Source organism: Spea bombifrons, chromosome 1 (assembly GCF_027358695.1).
Source record: "Spea bombifrons isolate aSpeBom1 chromosome 1, aSpeBom1.2.pri, whole genome shotgun sequence".
NCBI classification, from domain to species: domain Eukaryota; kingdom Metazoa; phylum Chordata; class Amphibia; order Anura; family Pelobatidae; genus Spea; species Spea bombifrons.
This window is the reverse complement of record NC_071087.1, coordinates 154,634,607-154,656,518: the sequence shown is the minus strand read 5'-3', so window position 1 is coordinate 154,656,518 and position 21,912 is coordinate 154,634,607. Positions and strand designations below refer to the sequence as shown.

The 21,912-nt window shown below is 38.6% G+C and overlaps 1 protein-coding gene across 1 annotated transcript in view; it reads right to left on the bottom strand.

The window, feature by feature from the left end:
• The window catches only part of NPR3 (natriuretic peptide receptor 3), a 47,285-nt gene that overhangs the window by 19,562 nt on the left and 5,811 nt on the right, over positions 1–21,912 (bottom strand). The window contains exons 2-3 of the mRNA XM_053448149.1: positions 14,497–14,619; positions 8,918–9,084 (exon numbers count right to left, since the gene is read on the bottom strand). Of these exons, the coding sequence (XP_053304124.1) occupies positions 8,918–9,084; positions 14,497–14,619 (290 nt within the window). The remainder of the gene's footprint in view (positions 1–8,917; positions 9,085–14,496; positions 14,620–21,912) is intronic.

Here is a 21,912-nt window from a genome sequence, read left to right as displayed (position 1 = left end):
CATTTTTATATATCACACCTGGCAGATATGATCTGAGAGCTGCCATTCCCGCAGGTATCTTGGATCTATGGGCAGAGGAGAGGCGTTGGTTTCCTCCCCAGTTCTGCCCATTCACTGCCCCATTAAGTTCTAATGGGGGCTACCATGCCTTTATGTGTGGCCAGCCCCAGCCTGTCATTGCTGCCCACCCTGGGCATACACTTTGGGCATAAATGGGGTTTAGGAGAGCAGGCCATAGCATATCATGCGTGGAACCAGGGCCATCCAAGCCTCTGCACATATATATGCAAGGGCCCAAATTTGGAGAATTAAGTAGCATTTTAATAGGCTCCGCTCCGGCCCCCGCTCCCCCAACAAGCTGACAAAACAGACTGACCAAGACATTGAGCCCAACCTATTGATGTTCTACATTTAACAAGCACTTGACATTTTTGCGTTTGGACATCTCAGTGTCCAAACATTTTCAAAAGATACAGTTGTTTGGTTCTTTCTTGTACCTTTTTTTTTTTAATCAAATAAAAAGTACAGGTGTTTACAGATTAAAATGTGCAATATATCTGCACAACTATGGGAGCAGCAACCTTAATGTCCTGTTCTAACGATTTTCATCATTTTTGTTAAACCATTCATTATTCCTCCAATTTGATAAGTTACCGCTCAACAAAAGGGGAAGGAGGGAAAAACAAATATTCTAATTGTGGCCATCTTCTGCCACAGGACTCTGCTTCCCTGAGGTAAAACAGGCCTCACAAATATCTCCAAAATAATTAAAAGTATTGGAAAATGAACAAGCTATAGGTTCCTCGCGAGCAGGGCCCTCTTTACCTAATGTATCGGTTTGTCTTAGTCTGTCAGTTCTGGTCTTGTCAGACCCTTTAATATATGTATTGTAAGAAGCACTGCGTAATATAATAATAACAATAATAATAATATAATAATATAATAATATAATAATAGTCATGCTAAAAGCTGTGTAATAATACCCCTTTAAATACAGACTAACCCGTTCAACTTACGGAACCACGGGTTCCATAGATTCCTTGGTTTTATATAAGCCTTAACATATAAACCCTTTCACCTGTTTCCAATAGTGTGTCAAATATCTCAATACATTTTGTCCTGTTTTAAGCGTTGACTAGCCAATAACACGAGAGAAACGCGTTATAGGACAAAGGTCTTGGGGGGGGTTGTTGTTTTTAATTTAAAGATTTTACGGGGCTGGAAATAATTCTGAGAAAGGCAACGCGATTAAAGCATTGCGTTGTGAAGATAAGAGTTTGCTTTCTGTAGAAAAAAAAGATGGTATCTTTACTGAGAACAATAATAATACTCAAAGGCAAGGCAAAAAAACAATCTCTTAATGGCGTGTTCCATTCAGTAAATGAGCAGATGGTTGGAGAGGATTCCTCCGTGTATTACTGTTAAGGAGGTCCAGCTGTCATTAGAGAATGGAGCAAGAGATAGATCCCTCTGAACCGAGCTTTACGGAACTCTTGCCACTCACGGACTCATTGCTTGTAAAAAAAAGGCTAAAAAAAACTAAAACAATATAAAACAAAACAAAAAAGTATAAAGTAAAAAAACCCCCCACAAATGTTACAAATACATTGTACAAGCCACTTTGCTAATAAATGTATACGTCAACAGTTATTACATCCAAAATATTTGATGGATAGTATATAATATATATATTTATACATATACATACACATACATGGCCAAAAAAACTCTGATTTTAAGAATTGGCGCTGGCTTCATTGTTTTGCTTGATATTACCGGTATTTCAATACATTAGAAAGCTGTACAGATTCCTGCATCTTAAATCCAAAAATATCTGTTTAGTGAATGACTTGTTCGAGCCGTGACTCATGTGAGAAGTCTGGATTATGTCAACAAAGAATGGCCGATTGCCCGCTCGGTTATGATGCCAGGGTATCATTTTTGGAAGTTAGCTGGCGTGATGGGTACTTTTGGATGGTGGTTGGTTGCTGACAAAGTTAGTGGTTGACAAGTTGCCCTTATTATCTCACAGGGTAGATGCTAAAGAGTTGCTTGGGGGGCTCATATAATATCACTGTGTTTTCTGTGCCCCAAAGAAGATTCAGCATACAATACTTATTATAGATGGACCAGAAATATCATACTGTAGGGAATTATTAAAATTAACATTTCTGGTAATCCTGGAGGACAACGGCCCTGCATAATGATTAGTTCAATGGTGCACAACTCCAGCCCCGGAGGCTAAAACATGCCAAGATGTTTGGTTATCCCAGGTTGAGAACAGGCATCTCACTTAAAAATTCATCAAACTGCTTCTTGTCATTAAAAGAAACTTCAGCGCTACTATTACATACTTTATATATTACATCATAATTAAGCCGTTATTGCTTTAGGAGGGTGGAAGAAGTCATATCGGCGGCTCTTTGGGTGGAGAAAAAAAAATGTACGGTGAAGGCTGCACTTTTTAGATAGAGAATAGGCAGACTAGATGCGACACAGATAAGAGACGTCTCCGCTTTACAAACTTCTGCTGCTGTTTATCCGTTACATTACAATAAATAAAAAAACTAAATAAAAAAGACACAATATAAGCATTAATATAAAAATCAGGGACTGGAAGTATCTCTAACCCTAAGGCAAACTGAATTCTACGTAGTGTGGTTTTCTCTGCTAACCTCATATAATATAGTTTATTTTTATTCATTTTCCTTTTTTTTCTTATTCATTTTAATTTTTCAACCAGAAATTGTCTTTAAAATATTGTTGCGCTGACTTGTTTTTCCAGGGTCAACCTCGTTTTTTTTTTTTCTTTTCGGAATGCCAAAAAGATGAAGGCATTACTATGGTTTTTTTGTGGTTTTTATGCCAATCCCTGGTGACCGTTTTTTTAACGTATCCCTGGTATCCTGTGTTTCAGGCTCGCTATCTCAGGAATGAACGTGGCAGGAAGATACAAAAGCCGGATTTAATAGAGTTGGATGTGCAGAATAAAACAAACGTGAAACAAAATATCACTCTGTGGGGGGTTTATCATATCATAAAACGCATGTGATAGGCCACGAAAAGTCCCAAAAGCTTGCAATCTAACACAATTCGGTTCACCAATAAAAAGGTATCATTTATTACATTTGCTCATAGACTGTATATAAGGCTGATATATAAAATGTATATCCTTTGGCATTGGTGGTTTCCAGCAGGACCATGTAAGTCCTTGTAAGTCAATAAGTCAACGTGAGCCCCAAGGAGCCGGGCCCTTCGCAACATCTGTGTCTATTGTCTGAATACGTTTACATTCGCTGTACAGCACCGCGGAATCTGTTGACGCCATATAAATGAAATATTTATTTTTATATATTTATTTACAAGATTGGGTTGTATGGGTGGCCTCCAAGATAAAAAACGGGGTAAACACGCTGGATTTCAGGATACCGATCGTGAAATGGAAACAGCAGTTACTGAATTCTTTTCATGCCAAAAACAGAGGTAGCATTAAGAAGTTAGAAACTCGAGTTGAATCTGATCTGAAAAAAGCCAATGAGCGAAGTGTTGGGAATTATTTTATAGAAGTGGGCTGTCTATGTACTACCCAACCGAAAACACTACAGACTGTATTCGGCGAAATATTTACCTCGATATCTGGAATTATTCTCGCATAAAGGAATGTTGTTTAGTGCCCAATCTGAAAAGTCCGACGCTGGGTTTCTTGTGCTGTCTGGTGCAATATTTCAAAGTTGTTATTTGCATTTGCAGTTTAACGCTTGGAGATAGGACTTTTGAGGACAACGACAGTAATAGTGTGTGTGTGTGTGGCTGGGGTGGGTTGGTTGTTGTGCAGGACAGCCTCAGAGATCACAGAGTTAATATGAAATATAAGCCTTAAAGAATAATCCATCCGTAAAGAATTTTTTAGCGGAAGTCCCATGAAAAAAAATAAAAAAAAAATAGTCTGTATTTTTTTTTTATACTGTAGCAATAAAATATGTTAATCTGCAGACCTGGAGGTCACCATAACCCGTGAGTGATATTCTCCACTCACTGAGCTGATTTATAGCAGTGCTGTTATTGAGGATGTCTCTGGGTAATTACAACCGAGCCATTCTATTTTTTTCACGACAAGGCAATAAGACAAACAGAATCTAATGGCAGATAAGAACCTTCAGCCAATCTAGGCTACCCATTGTTTCCTCTTTCGCAAACCCCAAACCATAATCAGCCCTTGGTCTCATCTTAGGTTTCGGATAGCCGTGCATTTATCCCCATGCATGTTAAAATCCTCACACTGTATTAGCCTCTACCATAGAGCATTTTCATACCTGGGAACTTCCGAGGGCTTGCTGGTCAAATCCCCTTTTTCCAGGGTGTGTGACTGCGAATAGGGGTTGCCCCAGTTAGTCTTTAAAGGGACGGGGTGGAAAAAACCCTACTTCTGCGCCAGTTGATTTATAGTAGTAACCCAAACCTCATAGGGAAACCGAGCTTCACCTGAGACTCAGTCAAACCCAGTTCCCTGGTATGGGCATAATGTATTCTCCTGGTAAAGTATCAAAGCCAACGCACACGTACATAGCAAATAAGCGGTTGTTATGTAAAAACATTATGAGAATATCCATTTAAGCTTTGATTTTAATGTTAAAATTGAGCATTTTGATATTAATTTATAGCCATCAAAAACTTTTTTGAAGTCCTCCCTTAAATCGAGATACACCACCAAATCAACTTAAATAAATAAGTACAGTAAATAAGGGAAATAATTATAATACAAAGAAAATAATCCAAAACGTACAATTTTTATAATGCTAAACTACTGTACGCTATGTTACCCGAAAACTAAAATACGCGGGAAAGAAAAACGTTTGTTCCAGGTAAGTTTCTCTATTACGTACCTGGCAACTTTGCTAACTGGTATTTTTCAGTAGTGAAATACAGTTACGGAAAAATTCCCCAAGAAGAAATTTGGATACAAACTACTGCACCAATAAACCAGCTCCAAATATAGAAAAGTGCCAGAAAAGGTTTCACTTGTGTCATATTCCAGACACATTTCCATAATGATATCATCAATACAGAGACTTTCTTGTTGATCACCATAAAAAAAGGTTAAGTCTGAGTTTTCTTAATATAATGGCGTGCTTGAAACGCTGTCTCTGAATGTGAAGTCATATATATTACTTTACATGTTTTAAGTAAAAAATAAATAGGCCGCTTTATCTCGGCTTACTTTATGATGTAAAATGTAAATGATGTCTAATAAACTCAAGTTACCTATTAAATATAAACTCTCGTCCATGGTCAAGGTACTTACGCTACTTATGGTTTTCATTAAGTTAAATGTTTTTCTATTAAAACTGGATTATGTTGGATTCGTGCCTATGTTTGTCTTTTATTATAAGAATATACAACACCGCATTCCTTCTGGAGACACGTCAAGGATGAGTTGTGGGGTTAGGTCCCTCTCATTCTAAATAAGCTGCCCTGTTATCTCGACGTGCAGGGAGTTGTGAGAATTTCAAGGAAAAGGCTATGGAACTGTTCTGTAATTCTTAAAAAATAGCCTTGAAGATAAGAAAAAAAAAACATAACAAATACCAACATTTTGGAATTGAGGTGGACTATATTTAGTAGATAGTCCCTATAGCTCGTCTATTAAAGCAGACCTTAAAATAATAATTATTAGAGCAGAAAAATGTCTATGGCATCAGGGTTTTCTCGGTTGAGTTGTTCTCATGCCTCGTTATATGCAATTTCTCCCATAGGCTTCACCCCAAGTGTAACGATGAGCCCAGACGTGGAGGTCCTTGCTAACTAAGCTATTATATTACGATGTTTGAATTGGATTTCACATATGGTGTTTGGGGGGGGGGACCATAAGCAAATAATACTTGGGAAATGTTTTAAGAAAAAGATTCTGTGTCTAGAAAGATAGACAAAAGTTTTCTTTTTTTCGTTTTTAAATGCCAAATGCCAGATCTGGCACCAGCAGGACACAGCATGTTAGCCATTCAATACAGCCCAAATGTCAAGTATAGCACTGGCACGGACATATAATTGGATGCTTATTTTCAGCTTGTCGGGATAGAAAAGAAAATTGATAGCGGACACCGCAAGCGAATGTTGAAGAAAACCTGTTAGAATCAGCCAAGACTTTGAAACTCGGCAGGAAATTTGCATTTTAGTAGAAGAATGACCCAAAGCACAGAGCCAAAGACGCACCGACTGAATCAGCAAGAAGTGAATGAATGCTTCTGAGTGACCCAGCCAGGACCTCACTTGAAGACAATTACAAATTTATTGCGATATCGAAAAAGGCTTGAATTCAACCCATAAACAATGCCCAACAATCAGTACTGAAGTAAAGCAAATTTTAGAATTCTAAAGAAACACTTAGAAACACTGTGCCTTCAGCCCTTTTCCATGAATACTGCTCTGGACCTGTAGCAGGGGCGTACCTAAAGTATTTGGCAACCGGGGCGAATCGTATATTTTGTTCCCCTCCCCCACTTTAAAACGTATAAACACCCACAAGAAAATGTAATTTTTGCACACATTTGTAAACTGATTTATCCCAGCATTCTCATCTTTTCTGTACTACCAGGACTTGCTTACTTGTTCCCTGGTGATCTAGTGGGGTGTTTTCACGAGGGGAAACACAATGACTTTCTCCAGCTAGCAGTGCACTTGGAGGACATCACGTGCCGGCACTCAGCACACAGCCACACAGACGAAGCTCAGCACTCTGTAGCAGACACACAGACAAAACTCGGCACTCTGCAGCAGACACACACAGACCTACGAGAGTCTGGAGACAGGGGCGTTAGTAGAAATCATCTGGCCCTGCTGCTAAAATTGCTCCAAGGCCCCCTGGCTTCACCAATGTCCCACAGTGCCACCATTTTCCCTGTACAGCTTGTCTGTGCCATGATTGCCCCAAACAGCTTATCTGTACCCCAAACAGCTTGCCTGAGCCATCTTTTGCCTCCAAAGCACCCTGTACCATTTCTGTCCCCAAACAGCTTGTCAGCGCCCCCTAACAGCTAGTCCGAGTCATGTGTGGCTCCAAACAGCATGCCTGTGCCTCTGCTTGCAGCACTTACATGCAGGAATGGCTTGTCCCTCTTTCTCCATGCTGTGTGCTGACTGATCCAGCATGCAGGAAGTGGGTGTGATGTCACTTCCCGCCCGCTGAATTAAGCTGGGTGAATTCGGATCCAGTGGATATTAATGGTCATGTAAGACAATAGTATATATGATGTTACTTGAGAATTGGGCTCAACCAGGTCAACTTGCTGTTTAGCTAAAAATAACCACCTTAGACAACGTCAAGTGAGTCAGCTCACTGAACCATAACTGCGCCTTTCACCAAACGCTTAATCTGTAGACCTCAGTTACTTCGTCACTAAATAGTTGCTTTAGATTTCATCTATTTTCATCAACCTTTGTCCACCAGTCCATTGCATTGTTATATTGTTCCAGACAATGTTCCCTTTTTACTGGGCAAATAGTACAAATCACCAAGTTATAAAAAGATTATTATAATTTTAAGCATGAAAGCATGTCAGGGTACGAGTCATGCTACCACAGTATCTGAATAAAATCATAATTGGGTTTTTTGTTAATATTTTCTTGCATTTCTGAATTTGTAACGATTACTGTACTTATGACACATAGGGAGCCATAACACCACATCCATTCTGTAAACATACGTCATATGAAAGTAAAAGCAATAAGTAAAAGCATACACACGCTACAACACTCTATCCCACAATAACAATAGTATAAACAAAGGTCATATGACCTATGGGACAGAGTCAAGATTAGAATGATACATTTAGCACAAACGTTTCTTGGGAAGTATGATACAAAATGACAGAGCTAGACCCAAAAGTCCAAGAAATAAGCAGGAAGGCAGTAATGCCGAGGGGGGGGGAGTGAATTGGCATTTGTCCCAAGTACCCTGGTGGTAAGCATACCTAGGAACTCTCCAGGTTTTGCTCGGACACTCTGTGTGTATTACCAATTGTATAATACACCCCAAACTCCCTCTAGATTGTAAGCTCGTTTGAGCAGGGCCCTCCTCACCTGTTTGTGTAAGTCAAATTGTTATGTTATATACTACTTGTTATGTCCTGTCTACCCCATTGTACAGCGCTACGGAATTTGATGGTGCTATATAAAACAATATTAGAATTATTATTAATAATACATGTGATTATATTTATATCGGTCTATGTGTCTGCACGTGCATTATGCCTTTTTGTATCTATTTATATCAACTGACCACATAAGTGAAACAGCAGTATCTCTGCTTAATGACCACGATATAAATAAAGAATTCTGTTTATAGTTTCTTCTGTGAAGTTCTTTCTCCTCTTTTATTTGGATATTTAGTTAGCTGTTATAACTGACTCTTTTGCAGCTTTGTGGGAATAAACGCTTGTTTTGCCTGTTAGTCCCCTTAGCTTTTCCCGCAATCCCCCCTTCTATCCCCAACATTCCACTGACTGGAGCTTTGGAACATGGGGCTAGATTTTACTGACTGATACTTGTGTGAAAAAAGGGAATTATTCAAAAGGGAATGTATATAAAATTACTTAGAGAAGGTCCCTTGCAACAGTGTTGCCTCAGGAACCCATCTGATCTTGATACCCCCCTGAGTGATGCCACTCATTATCCCCCCCGAAGCCCCAATCAGCTATGATACCTACAGCCCCAGGAGTTCCCAATGATGTATCCTAATGGGGTTATTGAGATGGTGGAAGCCACTGTTGAGCACGTTAGCACACGTTCGTAGCAAGAAATTACAAGATTTTGCAGGAAATAAGTAGCGCAGGAGAAAGGCATGTTCCATGTATAGCTTTCATTCAACTATATAGTGTCTTATAGGCAGCTACAGAACCAGGGCTTGTGGTCAAGCACTTACGTAGTCGTCTTCGTTATGTACAATTTTTTCAACCGAACTCTTCACCTCAATGGAAAACTTCTCAAACTCTGGTTTCACAGTCCTGAGTAGTGTAACTGTTTGAAGGGATGAGTATGCTTGTTTAGCTTCAGCGTCGTACTTATCTCCTCTCTTCCATGAGCCATTTCCTAGAGGAAAAATTCAAATATTTACATGAAAAAACGTACAGCTCCTTGCTGGACCAGTGAGCAATAAGCGCTAGAAGGGTTCAAAAACAAGGTGAATATATTACCACAGAAGCATGAACTGTAATGCGAGTGGAGTCAATCGGCTAGACTAGTGTGCCAATTCTTAAACATCAACCTAGCATGCTTATCCGCCAGTTGGCTGATGGTGGTGAGAGTGAGTCCCCCACCACTGATCTTGATTTTTACACTAGATTGTTATAGGGGATTTACATAGAATGTCCTCTAGCAACTTAGATTAAGGCCAAGTCCCTTACAAAGCAGTGAGTGGCTAGTGGAGGCTGTGTTACGATCATCTTCTGAAATGCTACTTTGGCATCCATATGAAGCTGGGATTATCACGATACCCACCTTGCAAATGCATGGGGGGTCCTGCAAGTCTGCTCCAACACTAGCTCAGAGAACGTCACGGGGGGTCTAAAGCGACCCCTTGTGCACATTTGTGGAACACAGCCAATCAGTGGCAAGAATCATCAGAACACAGAGGTGCTCCGGCATCTCCCAATGGTTCATAAATTTTTAAAAAATTATTTTTAACCCCATAATGACAAAGCGTGTACATGTACGGGCTCAAAATGCATCGTTTTCAATGGGTTTAGACACCGCCCATTGTCCTTAAGGGGTTAAAGAATGCCTATCGAAGCAGTCATAAAGTATTTTACTATGCAATATTTGTAGGGTCAAAATCCTCATGGCTTTCGTTGATATGGCAATTAAAGGTAAAAAAAAACAAAAAAAACAAAGACCTGAATTAACTATTTTTAATAATAAAAAAAAAAATCTTGGTTAGTATAATGGGGGGACAGAATCAGATGCTATTTTTGAAAATACCTCTTTAAAACAGTAGATGACATGCATACATATTTTCTCTTCCACTTTCTATTCAATATTTACAAAAGAGTTAACTATCAATGAATGGCGTTCTGCCTTAGTCATGTTACGTCGGGGCCACATACTTATGTACTAGGTAAATGGCATATTTTATTTGGGGGAAAAACAAATAATATTTTTAGAACACATTTTTCAGACTTTTACTCTCCCCTTCTGGTTAGAACAGGAGAGAGTACTGTCTGACCTACGCAAGGAGAATCAGACCTTTCAACAGCGTGTCCTCAAAATAAGAATTAGCAGTGGAAATAAACATATAGAATCAAATGCAAAAATCATTATTATATTGCAATGAGACAGGACGGATTCTCATTAAACTACTAGTTTTTTTTATAATGAAGAACGGCACTGTATTGGCAAATAGATTAAAAAGACAACCGTTTGTGTTAATTGGATGAAGAAGAATTTTTTAAAAAAATGGATAGATTTCATCTAAAAGTATAAAAAATAATTTTAATTTAAAAATATAATACAATTGATAGTTTTGCTTGACTGTCATTAGCCTATCAATGCAGCCAAAATAAAGCATAGTTTCTATAATGTTTGCATATTATTTACATATTATATTATATAGATACTAAATCCTACATTTAGCAGTTCTATACACTACATAAACCCACGTGTTTACAGCGTAAAATAGAAAATGTATATGTCTTACAAATTCTGGTTTACACTTTGGGATCATCGAATTTAATTGATTATTCCTCCCCACTAAGTTATCTCTGCCCTATTGTTAAGTCGCTGTTTGGTGATGATTGGTTCAGGCAACCATTGTAAGGATAGCTTTAGGACAGGATATTGATAAGGAACTAGCAGCATCTTAACATCACTGAAGAAGACTACTTTCCTTTTGCATACAATGGAGATGTTGTTGATTCATCCCACAGTGGACTGGAGTCATGAAGTTAAAATGCTTGTAAAATATATGATTTTTTTAATTGTTCTGAGGGGGTGTCATTACAGCATAACCGTGGGTAAGATAATGGGTCAGCTAGACCAATGGCTAATGTAGTATTTTTGTACCTGGGGACATATCAAGACTGTGTCCCCAGAGCTCTCTCTCCTGCTCATTATGGGAGGTGAGGAGAAAGGAGTGTCCAGGTTAAGGAGTCAATATTGTCTCCAAAAGAAATAGAAGGGACTGGGATCAATGCTTCAAAGGGACTGGGATCAAATGCGTCAATGTCGTTCTCTCGCCAATATGTTAAGGACACATCTGTTGCAATTTCTGAAGCTTGCAGACCAAAAACGGAGAGTTCCTAGTTTTTCTTCAGTTAGTAAATCTGCCCAGGCACAGTCATATTTAGTTGGGTTTACCGCTCAACAATATTATCTTACTGGTTGGCCTGCAAACCTGTATTAAAATTATTCATGGGTACATGAATGTCACCATCGCAAAAATAAAACTGTCCAGCAGGGACACCTATGTTGGACTGTATGGCCAGAGACGAGAAGGGAGAATGCCGGACCCAGGGGGCTGACCAGAACCAGGAGCGGTGTGACCAGAAGCGGGAGCCCACCTTGTGAGCTCAGCTGCAGAGCGCCTCAAGGTGGCCACGTGAGGGCTGCAATGGAGATCTGTGCTGCTCCTTGGCTGTTAGGGGACTTCGAAGCAGGACAATGGGGAAGCTACATAGGCTAGATGAACAGTGCCTGAAAATTGGGACTGTCCTGAGTAAACTGGGATACTTTGGAGGTATGCCTAATTGGCAGCAAGAAGACATAGCATCGTTGGCCACCACTTACTAAATACGAACAGATTGCAAATGTCATTTCAAAATGCAAGAACGTGCAAAACATTGAGTACCTTCGTGGACCTACCCTTTAGTTCTTCTATAATTGAAAACAAGAGTTTTGCTCAAAATCTAATGTTTGTAAAAACAGACAGAAATAAACAGAGGCCGATGTTTTCAAAAAAAGACTTTTTGGCTAAACAATTCAGCGAGGTATGGTGGGTGAGTCATGCCTAAATTCTGCTGGGAATAACATTTCACAAACACAAACAAGTCACTTTATATTCTTATGCTAAATGGGTGTTTTGACTTGGCACTGGTGGGGGTGGGTGGTTTTGGACTGCTTGTAGTCAGCCTTTTTTACAAAGATCAGGAATGAAGAAATGTTATTAATGTTAGTAATCAGGGATTTTATTTTGGAAATGGTCTACTTGTTTAGAACACGTAAAATATACAGATATAAAATGCTTTGTTAGATCCTCACGGCCTGAAGCAAGGATCAGCCAGCGCGTATGGAAATGGACACTGCAGGCACCCGTACTGTCTGCGACCAAAGAGCTCAGATACACATAAAAATGGGTACAATAAAATGTTATTCATTCGTTATATTCTTCTATGAAACTATATTCAGTTTAAAAAATTTAAACATTAAGCTACATTCCATATATAAAAATATAAAAATGCTCTATATAAAAACTGTACACATTGTAAAAAAAATGTAAGCACTGCTTTATGTAAACTTTGGCCAAGAAAGGTATTCCACGGTGATTTATGACACATGGTCACTTTAATTTGGAGCTATGGAGAGGCAGGATGGTTGAAAATAACTTTTGTGTATCACCTACACAATAGGGGTTCTCTTCCATCAATCTCGAGCCTACTTATAGAGTAGTCAGTATAGGGAAACTTCCCCCCAAATAAATTCTGCCTTGATTTGGCCAGTGCAGGCGGTATCCCCCCTAATTTCTCCTAGGACTCCAAAGATTTTGGAGGGTATGATAGAACTATCTGCAAAATCAACAGGGAACAGCCACTTATTGTGGGTGACCAATTTTAACCCCAATTAAAACACCTCTTACCCATGTCTCCACACCTTCTGTTTTTTTATTTGTCTCCTGATTGTCCATATAATATATATTGTTACTGAAAATAATTTACACTTCAAAACTTTTGTTGCCAAAGACACATCAACTTTAATGATTGACGTGAACGTTAGTGTTTTTTAAAGCGCCCAGGCTTCGTTAAATCACATTAAGCTCTTTTTGCTGACAACTTACAAGGCTATAAAAACAGGATCGGGCTTAACCTTTCAGCAGAACGTTTGGCAAATAAGATACAAGTAACAGCTGGCTATTGAAAGCGTTGTGACTTATTTACAGGTCACTAAATAGAGTGTCCTTGGAACGTAATCAGGCGGCATATTTAAAAAAAAAAAAAAACCTTGCATCTCCATAGTACCTGTTACGGCAATTAAAGATTAATGGCATCCTTGTGAGCCTTCGTTTCAAGCGAATGGTTTAATAAAATACAGGATCTTGTGCTGGAGAGAAGTCGCCCCTTTGCTTTCCTTGCTATGTTTAGTTAATTGCTGGAAAACCATCTATTTTTTATGAAAGCGTACAATACATATGCATAAAAAGAAATGGGGTACAGAGAGGTTAAAGTGACGCAGTAACCATAGCAAATAGCAGAATGTTTTTTCATCATAATCTCTCCGTAATTAATTACTGACAGTATTTCTTTTTTATCTTCTGCTTGTTTATTGGGACAGATTTTAGAAAAAAAAATACCAGGGGTCTCATTTAAGTCTAGAACTATCAGATGGAATGTAAGTAACATCATTGAAAGGGTGGTCTCAGTAAGATAATTAGGGAAAGGCATATGGTAATCCTGAATCTAATACAAGACCAAAGACCCACTAAGGTTTTTACAGAAGTTGAATATGGGGAAACTAGATTGGATGGATGTCAAATTCTTTCTGTTTCTAGGATCTATCAACATCAAATCATTGAATGACTATAATTCTGAATGCCACATTTCTCAACTGTGTGGCTATCCTTGCTTTACTTGGTAGAGAAAGCTTCTTAGAGAATGTATTTTCTTCAATATTAGCCGTTCCTCATGTTCTGTGTGGTGCCTGATGCTGGGCACGGGAATATTTTGTCATATACCAGTACTGTCCACCATTAGGTTGTGAGCAAGGAGTACTCTTGGAGAGGTGTTCCTGAAGGCCGTGGAGCAGACCCAATGGAGAACTCCTCAGGGTCCTTACTTGGCCTTGGGCAGCTGCCTCTTTTTGCCCCATGATAAAGAAAACCCTGTCCCTTTGCACCATGATGGGCCAAGCCAGGAACTAAGCTCAAGCCCACTGACTCCATGTTGATTTCAAAGAAGATCGAGTCTAGACCTTAACAACACATCATTTCACCATTAACCTGGTAACATCAGGTTCCTACCATGCATTGCTTCACTAAGCAACTCGAAACAAACCCTGCATTGAGCCAGGTTACCAAAAGATCCAACGAAGTCCAAATGTACAATTGAGTTAAGAGATACTGAGGTTAAGATTAGCATGCTTCCGGTGTGACAACCCTTACGTTTTTATATTTTTTAATATTCCCCATTAATTTGGGGCAACTTTTTCCCTGAACAATCAATGCCTTGGATTATTATAGATTGTATTTTATATTATACTGAAGATTCAGATTTTTTTTTTTAACCCAAATATGCTTACCATAGGTTGAGCTGTTAAAGAGCTCGATGTTGAAATAGACGTAGTTACAGCTTGTCATTCCTTGCCGATGTGCGGCTAACATGATGTTCCTGACAGTGTCTCCCCTGGCACACATTATCACCACTGATAGAGAAGGAAAGAAAAACAAAGATATCAAGTTGACATAAACCATTTATGAAGCTTGAAAGCACAGAACATAATGCAACCACACTATTCAGATTTTGTTTTAAAAAGGCAAATAGGGCTTCTGTCCAGAACGAACACCCTTCTAAGGAGCTCAAAATTAATATTTGTAAAATGTTCACAGTTTTGTTAAACATTTTTGGGTTTCTTAAATGTCAAGTTAGTGAATTTAGTAAATAAAACAATTTGATTGTCTGGAACACTGCAGTAAAAAAAAGACACTAAACTAACCACGGTATGACATATCTAGGATACAGAACGTTTATAGGTGAGAGGATCTGCTGATTAATGCTTACAACTCATCCACAGCGTTGGTAGACGTGACAAAAAAATGACTTCTTGGGAAACACTGCCAACATTTAATTTTCTACTTCATGTTCTAGTACATATCTGAGATGTCCAACTGCTTGGGCATCTGTCGCAAATGAGTGGATGTCAAAAAGTAAAGCATTGTTATTTATCACATCATAGTTATGCGTAACTAAGAATAAATACAACTGAATCACGTTCAGCTTATCACATAGCCCTGTTACATTAAGTACTCAGATAGTTGGTAATCACATAGAAAGACACATAGTTCCTCATCGCCAGCCCTCAAGAATCCTTCAACACTTAAGACTTTCTCAACCTCCTGCAGTCTTCAAGGGAGATCCTAAAAACTATCCATTGAGTGACCGGGACATTAGTAACTATTACCCAGATCTTGTTGGGTACAAGCACGTATAAAAAGATTAGTGAGAGTATGTTTGCGTCTCAAGCATCATTTCAGGAGCAGTGGAGTGTTAAGCCCAGTATGGTTCTAAAATTGAAGACAACGATAAGACAGTAGCCTCGATGTTGTACATTATGTTGGGAAGCTGTTCTGTATAAACCTGAAACTGATGTCCAGTATGTTTTTTTTCCCAATGTATATGTCAAAATATGAAAAGGCTGAATTTTGCAATGTGTGCAAGACCATCTGCCATTTGGAAAATTATTCTTCATAATGACCACTTTGAGTCCATTATTTAATGAGTTTCACAAGGGTTGAGGTAAAGCCAGAAAGCTCTATATACCAAGACACTTTTTAAACTAAACATAGAAGAGAATGCGTAGATGAGGTCACAAGAACCAAATTGTACAAGAACCAAATCCTAAACTTGTACGGATCATGCCCACATCTTCTGTGGCACCACCAATATGTGACACGGTTATATCTTTGATGAATTGTGACTGATATATATATATATATATATATATTAAATATAGTCCTTGGGGAAAAAAAACTTAATTTTTCTACTATATCTATCATTGTAAATATCCTTGATTAAATTGGACATATTTTAACTTTATTTTTTGAATTTTGAGAATTCCTATGGAATCTGCTGAATAAATAAAATGCAATGTAACAAAAAGGCCTTCCGGCTGGGATGGACTGTTCATCATCAGCTTGTCTTGGACTTGTTTCAGTGCCCATGCGCACAGTGAGGCCATGGTGTAGGTCAGAGGCAATTTAAACCAGAAATGCTATTGGCATTGGCTACTAAAACCTGTTTTCTTTATTGAACAGTACAACTATTCTCGTTGGAGTTATTGACTAGTACTTGAAACTCCAATCATAAACCCTATTTTAGTTCAGTGCAAAAAAAATCCGAGATGGAACCATTGTGAGGGTAACAGATCCTGATATTCTATTTTGTAACAAAAGCATGTACTTTTAGGACAGTGTTTAAGTATTTTTTAACTTCAAACACAAAAAGTATTGGAATAATTTTTTGGAAATATTTGTAAATGTATAGACATCTCCGCTACTTGTTGTTATGGGGTATTTATCAAATCTATGCATTTTCTGCAGTTTTATGCATATTTTAACTTACTTGGAATACAAACTTTTACAGAAAATATGGTTGTTTGGCAATGAAGAATCTGCTATTGTAGTTTTGAGGAGCTCCGTAATTCTTCCTGATATAACATGCGCTATTGTTCTGTGTGCCATGAAATGCAGCTTGTTCCTGTGGCTGAAATCGAGCCATTATTAAAAGGCCCTCCTCGCTAAAGAGTTTTGCCCTGGGCAGTATGAGAACTTTCTCATAAATAGGGTCAAGGGGCGCGCAATTAAGAATGCCTTGCCTACATTTGATCAATGGAGAAAGTACTTTGACGCATTGTCTCTTATCTAATCTAACAGCTAGGGACGTCTTTTCATACTTAACCCTTTTAGCACTGGAATGCCTATGGGCAGGGTCAAAAAGTGGCCACGTCCAACAAAGTGAATACTCCATTAAACAGAGAACCGCTAACCACCGTTCTCCCATGGACCTTGACAGAGTTCCGTTGTGTAGGAAACATGAAAGATGTGGACAATTTGTCTTCTGTTTAAAAGTTCAGCCACACTTCTTGGATCTTATTGGTCGAATATATATATATATATATATATATATATATATATATATATATATATATATATATATATATATATATAAAATATATATATATATACACCGTAAATATAAATAATAATTTATTTTAACATTACTGGGTGTATACTTAAATAATGTACTTTACTGTGGAAATTCCCCTGGATTATGCGTGACTTCCAAGATATCATTTTTATTACATTTTACTCTATGGATTATTCTATATTTGTGCATAATGATCCATCCTGGGGCAAAGTGCTTGAAATGATGAAATCGCAACAGCAATCCATGATCCTGCACGTTCTGCATCAGAATTGCTCATAATAGAAACATAAATTGCACAAAAAAATACTGTCTCAGCCACAAACCTGTATGTTTCGCACTGAAGAAGGCAGTTTGTGGTTGAAACGCTGGCACAATAAATGAATCTTTTTATTTAAAAAGACCGTCCTTATTTTTTTTCTTTTTTATTGAGTTATACATTGGGATTCAAGGATCGTTCCTTAACCTGCAGCACCTCCGTCATAGGAATTAAAGCGATATACTTGTATCCAGCAGGCGGCCACCGGCCTTAGAGTGTCGGGGCAGATTTTAATTCCCAAGCTCTCCCTGGGTATATATATATATATATATATATATATATATAAACGTTTGTGAAATCTCAGCTAAACACATTATAACAAATAATCTCATATGAGGTCTAATACAAAAACAAGCTCACTGTAACCTTACTTTAGAAATGGCAGCTGTCGGTAGCAAATATTGCAGCTCAGCGGTTATTTTGCAGTCTAATGTTTAGTAAAAAGATAATAGTTCGTGTTTTCAACTTGTTTGTGCGTAGAAATCATAGAAGCTTCTGTATTTACTTAAGATCGCATAATGCAGGATGTTCCAGTGACCTCATTTCGATATAGGTGTGTATCCATATCAACAATGATTTGGGATTCAGAAACTCAGATGTACAAGCCAAAAAGTACAAGAACTTCAAGTTCCTGCTATCTACAGTACATAGGATAAGCGCTCAGCGGGAATATGACATGATCCAAAACAATAATCTTCATCGCTTTATTAGAGGAGCCAGAAGGAGTTTCTGTTATTCCAGCTAATATTTAAGATACTAGTGGAAGCAATGTGTATAATGTGATAACCTTATCTCTTCCCATTTCGCACATTAGCCCCAAAGCTTTATCTAAAACTTTTTTTTAGCTATTTCATTTTGTGCTCAATCTGTTGTCCTTTAAAGAAGGATGAAGGGGTCAGTCAAGTGTTCAAATATGTTTTTTAATAATAATAGGAAACACAGACAGTAGCTTCAAGACAAGTGGAGATGAGCACGAGTATCAAAATACCGAAGTAATTTAAGTCCGCTCGGTTCAGACTCTCTTTCTTCCAAGGCGAAGCCCAGTAGCCCAGACCAAGGTAGGTGTTGGGCTTGAGCAGACATCAACCCGCTCTAGTCTCTGGAAAAGTTAGAAGATTTCCCAGCCTGTTTTTTCAGTTATAAATGAAGACAGGGTATCTTCATGCACAGTGAGCACCATGAAGACACCCTAGATGTCTTCAATGAGCTCATGAGCACAAGGACCAAAATACAGAAGCAAGGAGACACTTTAGCTGGTTCCACTCAGACTCCCTCTCCTCCTAGGCCGAGCTCAGTAGCCTATAGCGAGTTAAGTGCTGGGCTTGAGCCCATTTGAGTCCACGTCAGCCATTCCTGCTCTCTGTAAAAACTACGAGATTAGGCAATCTGCCCCCCCTAATTATACACAGAGACCTGCCGTTTAGAGAAAGCCGGGATGTTGTCTGTGATTCTCTGCCACTCTCATTATAATGAGAGTGGCAGAGAATCACAGACAACATCCCGGTGCAATTAAAATCAAAGCTAAAAAAAACAGCCAATAAGGAGAGAGCAAGAATTACATTTATTGTCACTGACCAAATAATCCTCAAATGAGAAAAAGAAACAAAACAAAAAAAAACCCTGGTATAATTGGTAACCTCCATAATATACTGCTTGTACTACATCAGAATGAGATATGGTGGAGAATGATTAATCGGGCAGAATATGATGAATTCCCTGGTTATTAGAAGAATTGAGTTATGCTGCTGAGGAATCCTGGTGATTTCCTCTTGTAGAATGTAGATGGGCCTGTGAGTGTATATTTTTATATACATACTTTGTATGCATTAAAATATCGACCAATTCCTGTGTGTCATCCATTTGTGCACTAAATCATGTTATAAAGACTGCATATTTCTTGATTATACGAATTAATGCCTTCTTAGGTCTAAAGGTAGCTAATAATCATTAGTGTCGGGCCAACGCTTACATGTAATCAGCAGACTGAGATAACATTGGTGAGATTGCACCTGTTCCAAGACTGATATTTCCAAAGATTTGCATGCAAGTGCTGTGCTAGTATATACATTAAACCCGACAAGAGCCATTTTCTTTAAATATTCAGAAGCAAATGGCATTTCCAGACCCATTTTCCTTGTAAATGCACATTGGGGTGTATTCCAGCGCATTTGACTGCATGCAAGTTGATGCAGACATTATTTATTTATTGGATTTAGAAAATAAAATGTCTGTCTCATTTAATTCATCCCCAGCTGCTTCTACTGGAAGCAGGGAGCATACAGCGGTATGCTTCATTCACACGCTCAGCAGAACTTCCATTCTAATCAACAGGCATTGCAGCAGCCAATCAGATGTGTGCTATGTGAACACGGATGTTTTGCATTGATGCAATCGGCTGCTGCTTGACTGAAGTCTAACTTTCTAACCGAGGTAATGAAAGAATGCGAGCTCCAATTTGCATGCACCAAAATGCAACAGACTCCAAAACTCATTACAAAATAAAATTATAATTTTGGCTTAAATTACTTTAACGCTCAAAAGCCTAGGTGTTGAAATAGGCTAGTTCTCCCCCCAGCAACTTAGATTGGAGCAAGTGTCCATGGATGGAGAAGAAGGAGACCATGATTAGCAGCCAACAGATGGATGGATTGGTTTGTCAGTCAGCCTACATAGGGCCATCTCAGCCATGTAAATAATGTATCAGGTTCAATACATGTCTCAAAGTCAACCAATAAGTTTGAGAAAAGAGTTCATAGCATCATTACCCATGTAGACCACCTGAGCTTTGCTTTCTTGAGTCTTCACATCTGTCTGCACTACCAGTTAGGGACACAGGTGCATCATGTAACTAGAGAGTTAAAAGAGGCAGAGTGGTAACTATTGCCCTTGGCACCTGGGGTAGGGTTGGAAGTCCCATCATTAGCTGACATCATACCAGCTTTAGGAAGCAGGGGTGCTGGGTGCATAGCCAACGGGAGGCTCAAATGCACCCCTCACCTTGCACCTCCTGGGTAGTTACAGCCCTGAAGAGGGGACATAGAATTTGATGGTAGATAAGTACTATTCAGCCCATCTAGTCTGTCAGTTCAATATAAATACATACTGGGGAAAATGGGACAGTTAATAAATGCCTGCCATGGAGAAACCCACTGCATTTTTCAGAAGAGGAGAAACATGACCCTAAAGAATTCTGTTCTAACAGGTTAGAACACGGTTATTAAACTCTGCTTATTAAACCATTAAATGTGAGTTTAATAAACATATTATAGTTCTACATGTACCTAAAGCTAACTGCAAACTACTATTGGCAGTATTATAGTTTGATAAATGTAGAAACAAATGGATATAACTCATCTAGATGTGATTGCGGAAAGCTTGCATTTGACAGATGTTTCACACCAAAAAGTACTTTTCTGTGAGATCAAAGAGCCCTGCTTCCCATATATCTCTGTCATGTCATGTCTTGTACAACATGCTGGGATGGGAGATGGCATTCATTTTACAACAATTAAAATCGCATAAATAAGACACACAATAGTGGAGAAGGACCCTTTGACCCCGGAGAACAGAACCATAATCAATCACATTATTCAATGGAACAGAAGACAGAATACTAATCCCTGCTTCTAATCAGTTGATCTCTATCTCTATATTGGTTTAAAAGGTTAAACACTTTAAAGAGTCATATATTTTTCCCAAGTCTGGATTTCTAGAACGGTGAATTATTATTATTTATTGATTTATACAGCACCATCATATTCCGCAGCTCTGCTAGCTAACTAATGGGCAAAGGAGCAAGTGAATATGGGGGGATTCTGGAGAATCCCGCCATGCATTTGCAGGAGAAAATAAAATGATTATTTAAAGGGAATACTCAACTATCATATACGTTAATGTGCATAGGATGGCCAGACTGTATCTTTAAGAATAGCCGCCGCTTTAGCTGCCTGATAATCCATTGTCTTTGGTGCATAGTTTAGAAGACAGCATTAACCAAAGGGATTAATATTGTTATTAATTATTTATACAGCGCCATCAAATTCCGCAGCGCTGTATAATGGGTAATTAGGACATAACCCGTAGCTCATCACAGTTCGACTGACAGAAACAAAAGGTAAGGATCTTACAATATAGGGGGACTTGATGATGTGGGCGATAATGCCCACTTAGAGAAGGTGTGAAGTCCGAATATAACATAAATGCACCTTGCTAGTTCGGAATTATTTTAAATCCGTAGGCTAGACTTCTATAATTCAGGAATTGATTAACAATGGCAGAAAAGTGTACATTTTTTAGTGTCCATTCCTAGAGTTTGATCAGTGTTGGCAGTGGTAGCCTTTCACTTCCTGTCACATGACAGGATCTGCCGCTAAGAAGCTTTTTCACGCACACGTTACAGTCAGTAAGTGCGGAAGCTGCATGGCTCTCCGCTTGTAAGGAAAAGGCAGGGCTCATGATTACTGTCACAGGGTCCAG